The sequence below is a fragment of the Sprattus sprattus genome (genome assembly GCF_963457725.1).
Source record: "Sprattus sprattus genome assembly, chromosome: 20".
Classification (NCBI taxonomy): domain Eukaryota; kingdom Metazoa; phylum Chordata; class Actinopteri; order Clupeiformes; family Clupeidae; genus Sprattus; species Sprattus sprattus.
The window spans coordinates 2,395,001-2,412,500 of record NC_137918.1 but is presented as its reverse complement, the minus strand read 5'-3'; the positions used below and the strand labels follow the sequence as shown (position 1 = coordinate 2,412,500).

At 43.2% G+C, this 17,500-nt stretch overlaps 1 protein-coding gene across 3 annotated transcripts in view; it reads left to right on the top strand.

The window, feature by feature from the left end:
• Window positions 1–17,500, top strand: part of gabbr1b (gamma-aminobutyric acid (GABA) B receptor, 1b) — a gene marked incomplete at both ends in the record, with an annotated part of 103,948 nt that overhangs the window by 83,571 nt on the left and 2,877 nt on the right. For all 3 annotated transcript variants that reach the window (XM_080859546.1, XM_080859548.1, XM_080859547.1), the window contains 3 exons: window positions 1–40; window positions 1,983–2,110; window positions 5,189–5,317. The exon at window positions 1–40 is cut by the window's left edge and continues 54 nt beyond it. In XM_080859546.1, coding sequence (XP_080715672.1) covers window positions 1–40; window positions 1,983–2,110; window positions 5,189–5,317 — 297 coding nt within the window. The remainder of the gene's footprint in view (window positions 41–1,982; window positions 2,111–5,188; window positions 5,318–17,500) is intronic.

Genomic DNA, 17,500 nt, shown 5'->3' with positions numbered 1-17,500 from the left:
CTGGAACACTGCAGCTCAGAGAAGATGAACACCTGGCTAGGTAAGTGTCTCTCTCACACACAAAAACATGCAAATGAATGCACAGACACTTACACACACACACACACACACACACATATACAGGGGTTCAATGACTATCTGTCCAAATTAACAACCAAATCAGTATGATTCATTTTTATACTCCTCCGAATGGACATTTTAGCCATTTTCCTGCTGATTAAAAGTGTCTCTATGGAATGGTTGCAGCCTCCAGTCGTAGTTCTATTGCGTGGCGGGGTGTTCCACTGGCAGCGTTACTGGAGAGTTTCAAATGACTGCATTGACGTAATGCGTAAAACCAGCCAGCCAATCACAACTGTCCCTGCTTGTGATTGTGGGAGAAATGTGGTCTTCATGACATATTTGTTTCCTTGCATTCTGTGTTTCGGTGCCAAGGGCTTAGCTGCAGCGCTTTGCTCAGCAGTTGTGCGCGCATAGATGCAAGTACTGCAACCAGAATAATTTGTTCAATCTTACATTTCATTTAATGTATATTGGATATATACTGTACAGCAGGGGTGGCTTGTCAATAAGGGCGATTTGGGCGACGCACTTCCTATGGGAAAAGGAAAAACGAAATAATAATTCCAGATGTATAAATGTCCTTTGGATAAAAGCGTCTGCTAAATGACTTAATGTAAAATGTTATTCTACCACTAGTCCAGTGTTTAACTGCACATGATGGTGGTAGAGAAGATTTAAAGCATTGATGCAAGTCGATTTAAGAGGCAAAGGCCAACAAAAAGCTAAAGGTGTGAGAAGAAAACTCAAGAATTATAGCTGACATTTTCTCTTGCCATATGGTTTTACAAAGACATTGTCATTGCTACAGAACCATGATGTATCAGTAACAGAACCATGATATACCAGTAACAGAACCATGATGTACCAGAAATAGAACCATGATGTACCAGTAACAGAACCATGATGTACCAGTAACAGAACCATGATGTACCAGTTACAGAACCATGATGTACCAGTTACAGAACCATGATGTACCAGGAACAGTAGACTGGCAATTATTGTAGAAATAAGAGGAAGACCGAGTTGTACATAATTTGCCCAATTTGTGCACTTTAAAGACTATTTGTTTGATCAATTATTTTTAATGATTAATGATAAATATTAGATTTTGTGATCCTGTTTTCCACTACTTGTTTAATAATATATGTTTCTGTTTACCAAAACAGAAATCGATTTTGAATTACGAATCTTCTTCATGTGGATCTAAAACCATTGATCAATTTGACACTGATAACTGATCTCAGACCTTAAGTAGGCATTTGGTGTACGGCTGTGTGGGGGAAATGAAAATCGGCCAACCGACTCAAACAGTGTGACCGTTTGTGAACAAGATTGGCAACCCTTGATTGCAGGATTAAGAGTTGAGGTCAGATTCTGATGAACATTGCTTCCTGCTTCCTGCGTAGCTGTTGTCCTTAAATGTCCAGAGTCAGAAGGTCAATGCCTGCTAAACTGCTGCGTTGGCCAACACCTCCCATTTGGCTTTCGAGGACTAAATCTTGACTCAGGAGTAATTATGAATTCTGTGCAGACTCTTCAGAGATAATCACCATCTTTTCAGGAACACGTCCCTTTTTAAGAGTCTAATCCTACTGCACTTTCAAATTCTTTCACTGGTTTTCAAGTAGCTCATCAGATTTCGTGTTTAATTAATGTTTTTTTTAATTCATTTTCATTTAATTTAAATGTATATTGGATATATACTGTTTTGTTGAGCATGGGAAGTCAGCCGTGCCTTAAAGCATTGTTGACCAGAAGCTATTAAAAAGTATGATGTATTTCTGGTACAGCAGGAGATCCATACAAGCTGTGTGTGTGTGCGTGTGTATATGCATGTGCGTGTGTGCATGCATGTGTGTGTGTGCATGTGTGTGCGTGTGTGCGTGTGTGCGTGTGTGTGTGTGTTCTTTCTCCTGCAGGAGTGGTGTATGGATATAAAGGGCTGCTGCTGCTGTTGGGCATCTTCTTGGCCTATGAGACCAAATCTGTCTCCACAGAGAAGATCAACGACCACAGGGCTGTGGGGATGGCTATCTACAATGTCTCTGTGAGTTTCTTGTGGGGTTAACCTAATGTAGACACAGTCCTCTCTTTATTTACACACCCTTTCATACTAATTGTAGCACATATGTCCTGTAATGACAACAAAGCTTTTAATTCTTCATTTGTTCTGTACCCATTTTTGTGACAAAGCATACGATTTCCTTTAACTTCCCATAATTTGTGACAATGAATTATTGTTATTTAAATAATATCAACTGCCACGTCTCAAGCCTATAGCCCACTTTTGTTCTCTATGAAGGAAAGAGAGGGGATCTGGCTTACCTGATGTAGATCACTCCAGTGTCATGCACTCCTGTACTCTAAGTGTACACTCTTAAGGATTAAAGTCATGTAAACAAAAATCAAAGATAGAGAAGCTGGAGTTTGCTCCATTATGGAATTATGACCGCCGCGCGAGAGTGCTGCGGCGGTCATATAGGTGTAGTCGGAGGTTTTTTTTTCTTCTTTTTCAGCCGGCCAATTTTCTGTCAACGATTCCCGGGACACTGAAACACCGGGGTGCATGAAATGTGGTGGGCATGTAGCCCCACTAGATTAGCGTGGAAACATTTATTTTCATTTTGATCCGTTGCACCCCCGTCGGACTGGAGCCCTTTTAGAGAGGGTGGGGCGATTCAGTTTTCTGTGAATAAATCGAAAACCGTAGGGCTTAGGAGGTCCACATTCTTTTTGTATGTTGGTCTTAAGAGGCCACGTCAACCATTCCACGACCACTTATTTCATGTATAGCGCCACCTAGTTACAAATGAAAAAGCAAAAATGGAGTGTTGTAAAAAATTATAATTGTAAATTGACAAGGTCAGAACTGCATGAAATCGGAGGTGTGGGATCATTATGACACCTTCTGACTGCACGTTAAGTTTCGTGGAATTCCGTTGACGGGGGGGCATGCAATAAATTGATTTATATGGTTGTACGCCAACTGGCCTGTAGGTGGCGCGACACAGTTTTCTTTGAATATTCCGAGAACCGTAGGGCCTTGGAGGGCCAAATTGTTCTTGTATGTTTGTGTTAAGGGGCCATGTCAACCCGTACCATAACCAGTCATTACATGTATAGCGCCACCTAGTTAAAAATTAGAAAGCAAAAATTAGGTGTTTTAATCGCATATATGTCAAAGTGCTCGAAAAATGACCACATTTGCCAGGGACATCAAGCCTGTAACCGTCCATCTTCAGTAGAGTTTTTGTCCATGGATGGAGCAAAATGGCTCTGTAGCGCCCCCTAGAACATTGCAAAAACCTCTCCGCATTGGGGTTATTTTGGCGTAGCTTGACGGAATTCAGTACACGTCTTCATCATGCTTGGACGCACCAAAAAGTCTCCTGACGCCATGGTGGCAGGTCCACAGGAAGTCGGCCATTTTGAGTGGAAGATGCATTTTGACGGCGTTTGCACACCTCGCATCAGATCGAACTCATCCGACAGATTTAATGGTAACGCCTTGAAATGTGGTCAGGCTACTCTTCAGCCATGGGCGACTAAAAGTTATATTGGATTTTCTCATTAGTCGGAAGGTGTGGGCGTGGCAGACCCTCAAACTTTGCCAACTTGTTAGTGCTTGCCACAAAACACAAAGTCTCTTATAACTAGAGATGCACGATATATCGGCGGCCGATATATTAGTGGCCGATAAGTGGAAAAAATAAAATATTATTATTATACCGATATCATAATTTTGGCCGATAATTTAAGCCGATATTTTTAACGTCTAATTTCCCTCCAAATATGTTTTCCCGGGTAGCCTGTTATACTCATAGGTCCGTTGCCTGGCTACACTAAACGTGATATTATAGTGAATATAAAGTACTACATGTTAAGCGTTGTAGTGCATCCTGTTGAGGGCTCTAGCCATCAAGTGTGTTGCTTTTGATGAAATTTCTTGTGCCCTAACATTTGAGAAAATAAAAAGGCACATCTAAAACCTTTTGTACCCTTTATTTTTAAATACAAAAAAATATCGGTTATCGTATCGGTATCGGCCACAATAAACCAATAATTATCGGTTATCGGTATCGGCCCTAAAATTCCATATCGGTGCATCTCTACTTATAACTCTTGCGAACATTGTTTGATCCAGAGAAAATGTCTTAGGGTGGACGCTGGCCCGAACCCGTACATATGCCTGACTGATATCACCTATAGCGCCACCTGTTGGTGGTTGGAAACTTCACTTTGTTTCCGCATCTCTTTATGTGACCTGTTTTAACAAACTACATTGCAAAAGTAAAATATACCAAAACAATCCACAAAAAAGTAGTACACAAAACATTACATTACCAAATCATCAAAATCTATCACAAATAATTCCTTTAATACATAAAAATTAAACACAAACCAATTTACACACACAAAACACATAAAAACACACAAACACACTGACAACCATGACTCATTCTGTGCCAAAACCTACTGAACAGTTCGGCGGTCATATTTTGTAACGCTTTGCGTTACGTCTAGTTATTTTTCATATACACAATTTATATACACGTTTCCATGCAAGTCATTCTCAGTGTCCGGCCTCTGGTTTCTGTCCCTTGTGGTTGTGTACGTAATTCTGAAGGGGAGTACGTGACTCTGAAGGCCACATGGTTCTATTCCCTGAAGTGCTTTTCCAGGAATCTCACTTCCCTCCCGTCATCAGCCGCTGTGTGTAGTTGGGGGGTCCGGCTCTCTCCTGGTTAAATGATCTGGCAGCAGAGATGCTGCTGTTTTGATGAGCTCTAATTAATCTGGCTGCGACTGAAAGAACTCTGCTCAGCTTGCCAGGCTGGGACTTAAAGGCAATTTCTGTGATTGGGTTTGACACAAAAAGCACCGGCCGCTCTGATGTTCAGAAAAGGGGCTTTGAATCACTTCAGCTCTGCAGTGTGGAGGTCTTTCAGCTCAATTAAAAAAATAATAACTTTTATCTGAATGATTTGATAGTATTTTAATTTTGGGCACACTTTGAACATCTATTATGTCACCATAGAGAAGGCTGGACTTCGCCTATTTGAACTGAATTGTTGAATTTAAGCAATGGCCCTCTCTCTTTCTCTCTCTCTCTCTCCTCCTGTAGGTGTTGTGTATGATCACCGCTCCGGTCACCATGATCTTGTCCTCCAAGCAGGACGCCTCCTTTGCGTTTGCTGCCCTGGCCATCGTCTTCTCCGTCTACATCACTCTGGTGGTGCTCTTTGTCCCAAAGGTACACACACACACACACACACACACACACACACACACACACACACACACACCACAAATCCTGCTAAAACTACATAAAAAATTACCTTTTCTTAAGATTTTTGTTTTGACATCAGGAGGCACACATGTGCCGACTGTTTTGTTCACTTAGTAGCACTTCTGACTCTAAGGCTGCAAGTGTAATGCTGCACTTCTACAGTGCTCTTCCAAAGCTGTGCTTCATTGCTGTGCACGTCTACACCGCTCTTCCAAAGCTCTGCTTCAGTGTTGTGCAATTATTCAGTGCTCTTCCAAAGCTCTGCTTCAGTGTTGTGCAGTTATTCAGTGTGCCCACTGTATTTTCAGTTACATTGTTGTCACTACGGCTGTGGCCGAGTAAAATAGGTTTGGAACCAAAAGCAGACAAAGGCAACAAAGTCTCTTCAAAGGAGGAATTTAATAAATCTTTTAGCAATATGAATGTCTTTCAAAAAACAGAGGCAGGGGATCCAACAGAAAAAACAGCAAAGCTCAGAAGATATAAAACATGGGGAACTCAATGAGGCAAGGCAGGCAGCAAAAGACAGAAACATAAAGGGCCCTATCTTGCACCCAGCGCAATTGACATTGTCACCGTCGCATGTATCATTCCTATCTTGCACCCGGCGCACAGCGGGATTTTCCCTCCAGAGGCGCGCGTCGAAATGAACTTGAGCCGATATGGGCGGGGGCGGAACAGAGAAGGCGTTTCTCTGGCGCAAGTGGTATTTTGCAGTTTCAAAACAGTGCCGTGCGCCGTTGACCAGAAAAAAGCTAGTCTAATGTCAGAGGCGCAATGTGTAAAGTCTAGGGCTGCCACTAACGACTATTTTTCTATCGATTAATCTATAGACTATTTTATCGATTAGTTGATTAATCTAAACGATTCATTTTCCAACCGAAATTTTTTTTTTTTTTTAAATCACCATTTCAGCTCAGTTCATTCATTCATTTTATTTTTACATAATGCAGCACAAAACAAAATGTAAACAAAGGCTGACATATTAAAGTGCAAAACTGCAAGTTTAAACAAGCAACTCCCCAACATGATAAAAAAGTCAGCAGCGCAACTCCAAAAGAAATGTTCTTTCTATTAAACCTCTATTGTATTAAAGGCATCCCCCACACAAATGTGCTTCAAATAATGGCAGAAATAAAATATTTCGATATGGTACATTCTCAACAAGCACGAACAAACACTGGCACCGTCAATCAGAATAAGCCCAGATCTAGCCTACACATTTTATGATATTTAAAACGTAAAAACGTATTCAATGGAAATTCTAAGGTCGCAGGCAGACAACTTGATGGCTTTAATAATGCGTGTATTTAGCAGCTACAATGACAAAAGATATTTAAACTTACGGCAATTTAATAAACATGAATAGACAATAATACTACGGTGGCTTTTCTGGCGGTCCATCGTCCACAACGGCGCCTGTATGTTTTCGTTTGAGGTGTTCGCGCATAGCGGTGGTGCTGCTGTGATAAGCCATCGACACTTTGCAGAGTGCACAAACCACCCTTTTGTTAGGTGCTTGTTTGAAAAACTCCCATACTTTTGACGCCTTTGGTCTTTGGAAACGTGTAGATTCCGTCTCTTTCCCCACCAAGTCGGACTCCACTACTGCCGCAATGATGTTTCAAAAACTGAAGCGTTGACTGAAGGCGACCAACGACTGGTGCCAAAAAAGACTGACGTCAGACACGCAGCAATTACGTAGTGATACGGAAGACGCACATTTGTTATACTGAACTGAAGCGTTTTAGAAATTGAAAAGGTAAATTCATAAAATAAAATAAAAAGATGCATCGACTTAAATTATTGATGCCGACGCATTTTTACCGTCGACTTCGTCGACCACATCAACTAGCCTAATCGCGGCAGCCCTAGTAAAGTCTGTGGCGGGTAGGCCTATTCAGAACGCTATTTTAAGGACGCGTGCTTGGCTGCACAGTAGCCTACACTTTACTTCTCTCGTCTACACGAGAGATTTACACCAATTTTTTGGCAAGCCATAATTAATTACAAGGAAAATAAAGTATTTACCACGTGAGGAAATCATTGTGATATCCATATTCAAGATATTTTAAAAATAGGCATACATCTAGCGTACACATTAACCCAAATGATTCAAGTTAATTGAAGCTGCGTGACATTTGATTTATTGTATGGCTTTGTTGCATTTATTTCATGCCAGTATTATTATAAATATTGTAAACTCATCTCTGTGTATGTGGACTTTATTTATGTACCTTGGGTTTGGTCAGCTGGTGCACTGGGTTGGGTGCCGATTTCCATGCCCCCAAATCCCTGCACGCTCTCAGGCGTGAGGGTAGACGTGGCGATGTCCTCTGCTGCCTTCAGGTCCTGGGTCGAGGTAGATCCACCCATAGACATGTCTATGGATCCACCTCCCGTGAGGTCACAAGAACGTGTGTTACCTGCCAGCTTGGATTTCCCACGTTTCCGGACGTCATTATAGCGTTTTCGGCATTGTGTGGCCGTTTTTCGGGTGCCCCGTAGCAGAAACAATCACGGCAATATCTTCCCATACTTGCTTGACTTTACTAACTTTTGGAGGGTTTCTCGCATCCCCATATATATCCAGGGGCGGACTGGGGGGAAAAAGTGGCCCGGGAGTTACTGTCAGACCGGCCAACTCAATACACGGTGCGCGGCCCACTAAGTACACAGCGCGCTGCCCACTCAGTACACACCGCATTGCCCACTCAATGGATCGCACGTATCGGTCAGTGGCCTACTGGGAAAAAATACCCATAGACTTAACCATATTTTGGTTGATTACAAAGAAATTACATCATATATGCTTGTTTTTTAATAACATTTGGATCCACCAATTTGCCTGGATGGACACATGGAATTAAATGATACTGGCTATTGTAACACTCCAAGGTAGGTATAGTTTGCAAGATGAATAGTATCAGATCAGATCAGATGGTTATCAGATCAGATGGTTATACGTATAACTACAAAGCCTATTGGTTAGTACACTCAAAGCGTATTAGATAAATATACTTGAAATTAGTGCTGTCAAACTATTACAATATTTAATCGCAATTTTTTGTCCATTATAAATGTCCCTTCATTTATTTTGTATCCATTTATCCATGTTTTATTCCAGAATCATCTATCTAGATAACATAAGTGTTGTGAAACGCAAGCTTTACTTGGCCAATTCAACACCTTTAGATAACATATTAACAATCTATATAACATATTAACATTGTTTATAATGTAAGTGTTGGTGTAACACAGTGATTTTAGCATAACAAACTAGCTGGTTAACTTATTTGACACAAGTTACAGTATTAGAAATGATAAGATTGCCCTATTTACAACTACCACCATGGATAGCTTGCTCATCGATTGTAAGCAAGTGACTACGGCTAACATGTTAAAATAGATAATCTCGATGTTGACAACAGCTTGCTTATTTTACCAGATCATAACCGTCTCAATTTAAGACATACCGTTAGCTAGGCTTGCTGTAGGGAACGTTACCTCATCTGTGAATAGCAAGCTAACATTTGTCAAGGTCAACGCCACATCTTACCTTATCACTGTCACCAGTCAGTGGTTTTCCAAATAAAATGTAGGCTAGAGTTGACATTTAATAACACCTAAAACTAAATCAGACTGACGGAAGAGATTGACAGAGGGTCCGTGTATCTTCTGGCCAACCGATTTTCGTTTTAAAACCAGGACATGGAAAACGGACAACGAGCCGTCTCCCGTCTAGGAGTCGGAAAATGGGAAACGAGGAACGAACCTATTTCCCATGTAGTAACCTGTGGAGTTACTAAGGCCACTAGGTGGCACTATAGCATTTACTACTGCCAGCTTATATGGACGTATGTTGGTACGATCTATTCAGTAGTATAATCTCCAGGCTGTATGCATGTATCACCGGTGAAGTTTCCAATATAAAAGAGCTAAAGATCCACTGCCGTTTGTGTGTCAGTTAATGTAGTCACGATACTACATATTGGCGACGAGGACTCCATGCAACAGACGAGTTCAGAGGAGTTGGTGAGAGATATCCGACATTTTTTTCCTCTTGGAAGATAAGTGGGAGATAGCTAAACTGAGCTAGCAAATGGCGGCGACCATAGGAACACTCGTGGCATTTGACCACAACCTACAAACGTGGGAAGAATATATAGAGATCTTACAGCATTTCTTCGCTGCAAACAGCATTGTGGATCCGGATAAGCAAAGGTCTATTCTCATTAGCGTTGTTGGAGCTCAAACCTACAGTCTGATGAGGAATTTAGTGAGCCCTGACAAGCCAGGAGATCAGACGTTTGACGAGCTGGTGGCGTTGCTAAAGGATCACTTTAACCCACGGCCAAGCGAAATCGTGCAGCGTTTTAGGTTCAACACACGTGTGAGACAGAGCAATGAGACTATAGTAGAGTACGTAGCCCAACTTCGAAAGCTAGCTCAAGACTGCAATTACGGCACGACATTGTCACAAATGCTACGTGACAGACTCGTTTGTGGAATAAACGACGAGACAATGCAACGAAAACTGTTAGCTGAAATTAACCTCACGTTTGAAAAGGCACTGAAAATTGCGATAGTGATGGAGGCTGCCTACAAAAATACAAGGGATTTGCAAGGCACAGCCTCACCCTGTAATAGCATAAGAGAGAAAGGAAAAACAGCAACATCATTCAAACGAACTGAGAATAGAATGGCAGAGGAAGGGAAATCTTGCTACAGATGTAATGGCGGACATGACCCGGCGGAATGCCGTTTCAAGCAAGAAAAATGCCATGCTTGTGGGAAAATTGGTCACATTGGACGTGTTTGCAGAACTAAGAACAAGCAAAGGGGGGGTATACAAAGCAGAGCTCCCAGCTATAATAGTCGCTCTCATCATGTGACAACTGATGAATCTGATGAAATGGAGAACACAGAGCAGACCTTTTCGATGTACAACATGCAGGATGCTCATGTAAAGGCGAAACCGTTTACAGTAGATATACAAGTGCAGGGAGAAAACACAAAATTTGAACTGGACACGGGCTGTAGCATCACATTGATGAATGAGACAAAATTCAATGCACAGTGGGGGAATGACAAGAAGCCTTTAGTTGGGCCCACCAGCCTCAAATTAAAAACATACACAGGGGAAAGCATAAAAGTGCTCGGAGTGGCTGACGTGAATGTGAAATATCAAAATCAACAAAAGACATTGCCTCTGTATGTAGTGAGCGGCACTGGACCCAGTCTGTTAGGTCGGAGTTGGCTAGAGCAGCTAAAGCTAAACTGGGCTGAAATTTATCAGGTGTGTGCAGCAGGGGGAGAAAAGCTGACGTTGGAGCAGGTGATGGCTCAGCACGAAGATGTGTTTAAAGATGAGCTAGGGACCTTAAAGGGAGTCAAAGCCACCATCCACGTTACACCAGGCGCTGCGCCCCGATATTTCCGCCCAAGACAGATCCCTTTCGCCATGCGACCTAAGGTGGAAGCAGAGATAAACCGCCTTGTGAAAGAGCAAATAATTACGCCAGTGAAACACTCTGACTGGGCTTGTCCAGTGGTGCCCATACTGAAACCTGATGGCTCCATTAGGCTGTGCGGTGACTACAAGCTCACGGTTAACCGTGTATCTTTGTTAGAGCAGTACCCAATCCCCAGAATAGAAGATCTGTTTGCTGCATTAAGTGGAGGGCAACAGTTTTCAAAATTAGATATGAGTCATGCTTATGCGCAAATTCTGGTGGATGATGATTCAAAGAGGTACCTTACTGTTAACACGCACAAAGGTCTTTTCACGTACAACCGCCTACCTTTTGGAGTGTCTTCTGCTCCAGCGGTGTTCCAAAGGACGATGGAGAACCTGCTGCAGGGAATACCGATGGTGGCAGTGTATCTGGATGATATCTTGGTGACCGGAGCGAGTGTCCAGGATCATCTGAAGAACTTGGAAGCCGTGCTGAGTCGATTGGAGGAGGCCGGGTTACGGCTGAAACGGGCCAAATGTGAGCTACTGCAGGACGAGGTCTGCTACCTGGGTCACAAGGTAAACACACAGGGGTTGCATCCCATGGCATCAAAGGTCAAGGCCATTAGCGAGGCTCCATCCCCGTTGAATGTTACAGAGCTGAAAGCTTACCTGGGGCTCCTGAATTATTACAACCGGTTCTTGCCTAATCTGTCCACCCTGCTCGCGCCCATGTACCAGCTACTCAGAAAAGAGGAGAAATGGGTGTGGACCAGCAAGCAGGAAGAGGCGTTTGGTAAATCCAAAGAACTCCTTCAGTCAGCTAGTGTATTAGTTCACTATTCAGCAGACAGGGAACTAATCTTAGCATGTGACGCGTCCCCCTACGGAGTAGGTGCTGTGCTTTCACACAAGATGCCTGATGGGACAGAGAAGCCACTGGGGTTTATGTCAAGGACTCTTGCCCCAGCGGAAACGAGGTATTCTCAGTTAGATAAGGAAGGCTTGGCTGTCATTTTTGGAATACAGAGATTCCACAAGTACTTATATGGGCGCAAGTTCACAATCACCACTGACCATAAGCCTCTGATCACACTGTTCCACGAGATGAAACCAGTACCCTACATGGTCTCACCCAGAATTCAGAGATGGGCCGTCCTGCTCAGAGCATACGAGTATCAGATAATCTACAAGCCTGGCAAATTTCACTGCAACGCGGATGCACTCAGCAGACTCCCTGTGCCAACGTTGCATAAAGAGGAAGAGAGGCCGGAGCGGGTGCTGCTAATGGAGCATACGGATGATACGCCACTCAACGTGTCACAGGTAAAAAAGTGGACAGCAAGAGATGTCACACTGTCTCAAGTCCACAACTATGTCCTGAGTGGATGGCCAGACGTAAAAGACCCCCAGCTCATGCCATACTACAGCAGACGTCTGGAACTGAGTGCCCAGGATGGTTGTATACTCTGGGGGGCAAGAACAGTGATTCCGACACAGGGGCGTCTCGCCCTCTTGAAGTCACTCCACCAATCACATCCAGGCATGTCACGCATGAAAGCACTGGCCAGGTCATACATGTGGTGGCCACGGATGGACCAGGACATAGAGAGAGAGGTGAGCATGTGTGAAGAATGCCAGCAGAACCGAAAAGCCCCAGCAAATGCACCACTGCACCCGTGGGAATGGCCGGAGAGGCCATGGTCCCGCATCCACATTGATTATGCAGGGCCGTTCTTAGGAAGAATGTTCTTTATAGTCATCGACGCTCACTCAAAGTGGATTGAGGTTTACCCCACAAGTGGCTCTACCACTCAGACAACGATTGAAAAACTGCGTCACTGTTTCGCAGCACAAGGACTTCCACAGATAGTAGTCTCTGATAACGGTAGCTGTTTCACAAGTTCAGAATTCAAGCAGTTCATGATGCAAAACGGGATCCAGCACATAACATCTGCTCCATTTCATCCATCCTCCAATGGGTTGGCAGAACGCGCAGTGCAGACCTTCAAGGAGGGGGTGAAGAAACTAAAGGGAGGAAGTATTGAGACACGTGTTTCCAGATTCTTATTCAGCTATCGCATCACACCTCAAGCAACAACAGGGCTGTCGCCAGCAGAAATGCTGATGAGCAGAAGGCTAAGATCAGCTTTTGACCTGCTGAAGCCAGATATCAAGTCCAAGATTGAAAAAAAACAGTGGAAACAGAAAGAAAACTATGATAAGACAGCGCGGTTCAGAAGGTTCAGTGCTGGAGATGCTGTATATGCAAAGAACTATGGCCTAGGACCAAAATGGGTGCCTGCTACAGTGGAGTCACCTACAGGTCCTGTTTCATACACTGTGTTTTTGGGAAACGGCCAGAGGATGAGGAGACATGTTGATCAGGTGAGAGCTCGTCATCCAGAGTCCTCACCGTCACCAGAAAAAGACATCGAACCACCCGAGGCCAGCAGCCAGGACGAGGAGCCTGAAACATCTACCAATCAGCCAGTTGCAGAGCTGGCATTTCCTGAGGACCAGACGAATCAACAGAGTTCAGTTCCTGAAAGACTGGACTCACCTGTGACCTCACCAGTAGTGCTGCGCCGCTCTACTAGAGAGCGGGTGCCTCGACACTTGAAAGATTATGTTAGATACTAATGAGATCAAGTTCAAGACAAGGCAAGAATGCGCCTTATGATCTCATGGAAGACAGGCCGTCTACCCTGTACTTCCTTAGTTTAGTATACATTTAGGTTATTAAAAAAAAAAAAAAAAGGGAAAACCGTTATACTGTATTTGTATTCATGAGATTTGTATTGTTCTCAAGCAAGAGGGTAAAGTTATGTGATTTCGGGTTGGTTAACTACTATGTAAGAATTGTAGTTTGAAAAGAAGAAGGAGAAGAAGAAAAGAAAAAGTTTGTTTGATATTCCATTAGAAGAAGAAGGAGAAGAAAAAAAAAAAGAGTTAGTTTGATGTTCCATTACAGTATAAGTTGCTAGCTTAACGGTGGGGGAGTGTAGTAACCTGTGGAGTTACTAAGGCCACTAGGTGGCACTATAGCATTTACTACTGCCAGCTTATATGGACGTATGTTGGTACGATCTATTCAGTAGTATAATCTCCAGGCTGTATGCATGTATCACCGGTGAAGTTTCCAATATAAAAGAGCTAAAGATCCACTGCCGTTTGTGTGTCAGTTAATGTAGTCACGATACTACATCCCATTTCCCATTTATTTTCCAAACGGGGAACGGGTCGTTTTCTGTGGTTCGTGTGCGTGGTTATGAATGGAAATTCGGGTAAATAAAAACAGGGGCAATTTTCCATCACTGATTTTGCATTAATATGACCCGGAACTTGATGTCTTTTGTCAGTGTCTGTTAATCATGGCTACCGTTGATGAAGTTGTAAGCAACAAGTGTCCGACCGAGAATAGTAGGCTACACCATCAGCGGACTGGCCCCGAGCTGCAAGACCCCTGTCTCCATCCTCCACAGGCACCAGGATGTGAAGATAATGTGTCCGAGGACAGTGCACCATCAGCTGACTGGCCCGAGCTTCTAGGCCCTTGTTTTCATCCTCCACAGGCACCGGGATGTAAAAATATGTGTCCGAGGACAGAGCACCATCCACGGACTCTCTACGAGCTTCCAGGCCCTTGTTTTCAACCTCCACAGGCACCGGGATGTTAGAAATATGTGTCCGCCAAAGATGCACCATCAACTGACTCTCTACGAGCGCCTAGGCCCTTGTCACAGAACCAGTCCCGGGTCATATTAATGCAAAATCAGTGATGGAAAATTGCCCCTGTTTTTATTTACCCGAATTTCCATTCATAACCACGCACACGAACCACAGAAAACGTTCGAAACGTTTTGAAATCGGAAATCGGAAATGGGAAATAGGTTCGTTCCTCGTTTCCCATTTTTCGACTCCGAGACGGGAGACGGAAGACGGCTCGTTATCCGTTTTCAGCAGCAAGCTGTGCCTCATCCGTGTTAAGGGCTAGGGCTGACTGCACACGTCAATACGGTTGCGTGTCCTGGCTGGGCTTGTAAGAATCCCAGAATCCTCTAGGCCTACCTCAATCGGCACAGCTGAGAACACTTCGGCTGTGTAAGAACCAATTTTCAGGTGTTCATTAATAACATAGAGATATCAAAGTCCGTAAAACACATTTAAGAAGTAACGTAAAAAAAATAAAAATTAAAAATAAAAAAAAAATCGAAAAATAGTCACCATAGGTGTGAAGACAGATTGTAAGTAGGAGTATAAAATTCAGTCAGTGCTTCCTAATTCATGGATGTCTTAGAGAAAACTAGATTAATGTTGTCTTCAGAAGCTATGAAATATATTATACTGATATGCGCTGCGAGTGGGCCTGATGGCGGTGGGCCGGTTGATGATTATGATGGGCTGGTATATTGGGCCATCGGCCCACCGGGGATATCCCCGGTATTCCCGATGGCCAGTCCGCCCCTGTATATATCTATCTCCCGGCTTTTTACAAAGCCATACAATAAATCAAATTGTCACGCAGCTTCAATTAACCTGAATCATTTGGGTCAATGTGTAGGCTACGCTAGATGTATGTCTATTTTTAAAATATCTTGGATATGGATATCACAATGATTTCCTCATGTGATAAATACTTTATTTTCCTTGTAATTATATATGGCTTGCCAAAAAATTGGTGTAAATCTCCCGTCGGTCTCCTCGGCTGTGAACTTTTCCGGTCTTCCTCCAGGTAATTCCGCCATTATAATAACAAGCCGCTATGGAATTTGGCTCCTCGCTCTTAAAGGGAATGTGAGATGACGCTCTGATTGGTTTATTGCATATTGCATATTACGCCCAAACCACACCTATGGCTGAGTAACCTCCTTTGGACCAACCCATTTGACAGCGCAAGTGTGTTTTTTCCGCCGTTATAATAGCAACTGCGCCATAGAGCCGCCCACACAGCTACTTGCGTTTGCCGCCGTCCTACTTGCGTTTCTGATCGTCTAAATAGAGCCCAAAAACTCACAGGCCAGGCCAGGCCAGGGCAAGATGCACAGTCCAAAAAAAACATCAAAGGGTTAAATCCAAAATCCAAAAGAATCCAAGTAAAACAGACAACACGAAGACAGGGCAAGAGAGTACTCCAGACAGGGTCCAGGAAAGTGAAAAGATAATTCGGCACTGAATGCTCTTCAGAGCACGGTTTATCTCAGGCACTGACGAGGTCCAATTAGTCACAGGTGTGGAACCAGGCACAGGGAAGAGATGAGGTCTAATCAGGGGCGGACCGGACGAACGGGCAAACCGGGCAGTTGCCCAGGGCCTCGGCCACCAGGGGGGCCTCGTCGTATTTCCGATTTTTTTTTGCTAATTAAAATAAATCAATTGGCATTGCAAAATAATGACAATTCATAATAAGCATGAAAAACGATTATTTTCTTTTCAGTAACAGATTAAAATGTATCTTCCATCATGGAACAAATTATTTCAGGTCACGTGACTTTTCTGTCACTGACAATTTTTCGTGTGGTGATGTGGTCGCAAAGTTAAGCGTGAAACGTTTTTTAAGTAGCAGCGAGAAAAGAAAGAGGAAAGGGCAGGATGAGAAGTTCAGGGAGAAATTACCTAAGGTAAAACACAATTTCCTATCAAGGAATTCGTCCGTGGAAGTGGAAGAAATATCTGATAATGTGTCGAGTTCATCTGATAATGTTTCAAGTGCGGCTAAGCCAAGTTTAGCGATTGCTAGCAGCAGCAGCAGACAAACAGCTTGTAGTGACACCAACTAGCTCTGCCTGCTTTGCTTCTACAAACGGTGAGCCATCATGTACCACAGCTGCCCATATCCGAGACACTGTCACACCCGCACTGACGACGACACGCATGATACTGCCATGGCCATGAACACAGCTCAAGCACAGCTGGCTGATAACGACAGCGGTGATGTCAACAATGTGAGTACATCAATGGTGGAGATACACTGGTTAGTGAAGACCCCTGGTGTGACAATTAACAGATAGAGAGAGAATTGAAATGGTTAAAACAGGACCTGTACAAATTTGGAAGTTTCAGTTGAAAACATTCAGAAACAGAACTATAAAGCATTAATCAAATGTAACAAGTAGGCTAACATTGTTTTGATCAAGAAATAAAAAAGTTACACTACTAAAACACTGCACTCAAAACCTCATAATTAAAATAATTTACAACTGTTTAATTGTTAAAGTCATAAATGTCAGTTCCACATAACATTAAAACGATTTCTTTTTTGGGGGGGGGGGGGGGGGGCCTCAACATTGTTCTTTGCCCAGGGCCTCCAATTTGCTAGAACCGCCCCTGGGTCTAATTAGCCACAGGTGTGTTAGACCAGGCACCTAGAAGAGTCAGTGAGTTTAGGGCATAAAACCTGAAGCGCGCGTGCGCACACGAGGGAGAGGGAGAGGGAGAGAGAGAGCACAATACATGTATCAGATCATGACACGTTGTACTCAGAGTTAGGATCAACTGACATAAAAGATATACTCAATAAATATGAACTATACTCAATAAATATGAAATATATTCAATAAATACATGAATGCCAGTTTGGGCAGTTATAAGGATATGTTTGGGTTGTGTTAGTGCCTGTATTGTCCATTACAACAACAGTCTATGTAAAAAAAATGACTTTACACAGACTCCGAACTGCAAAGCAGGAA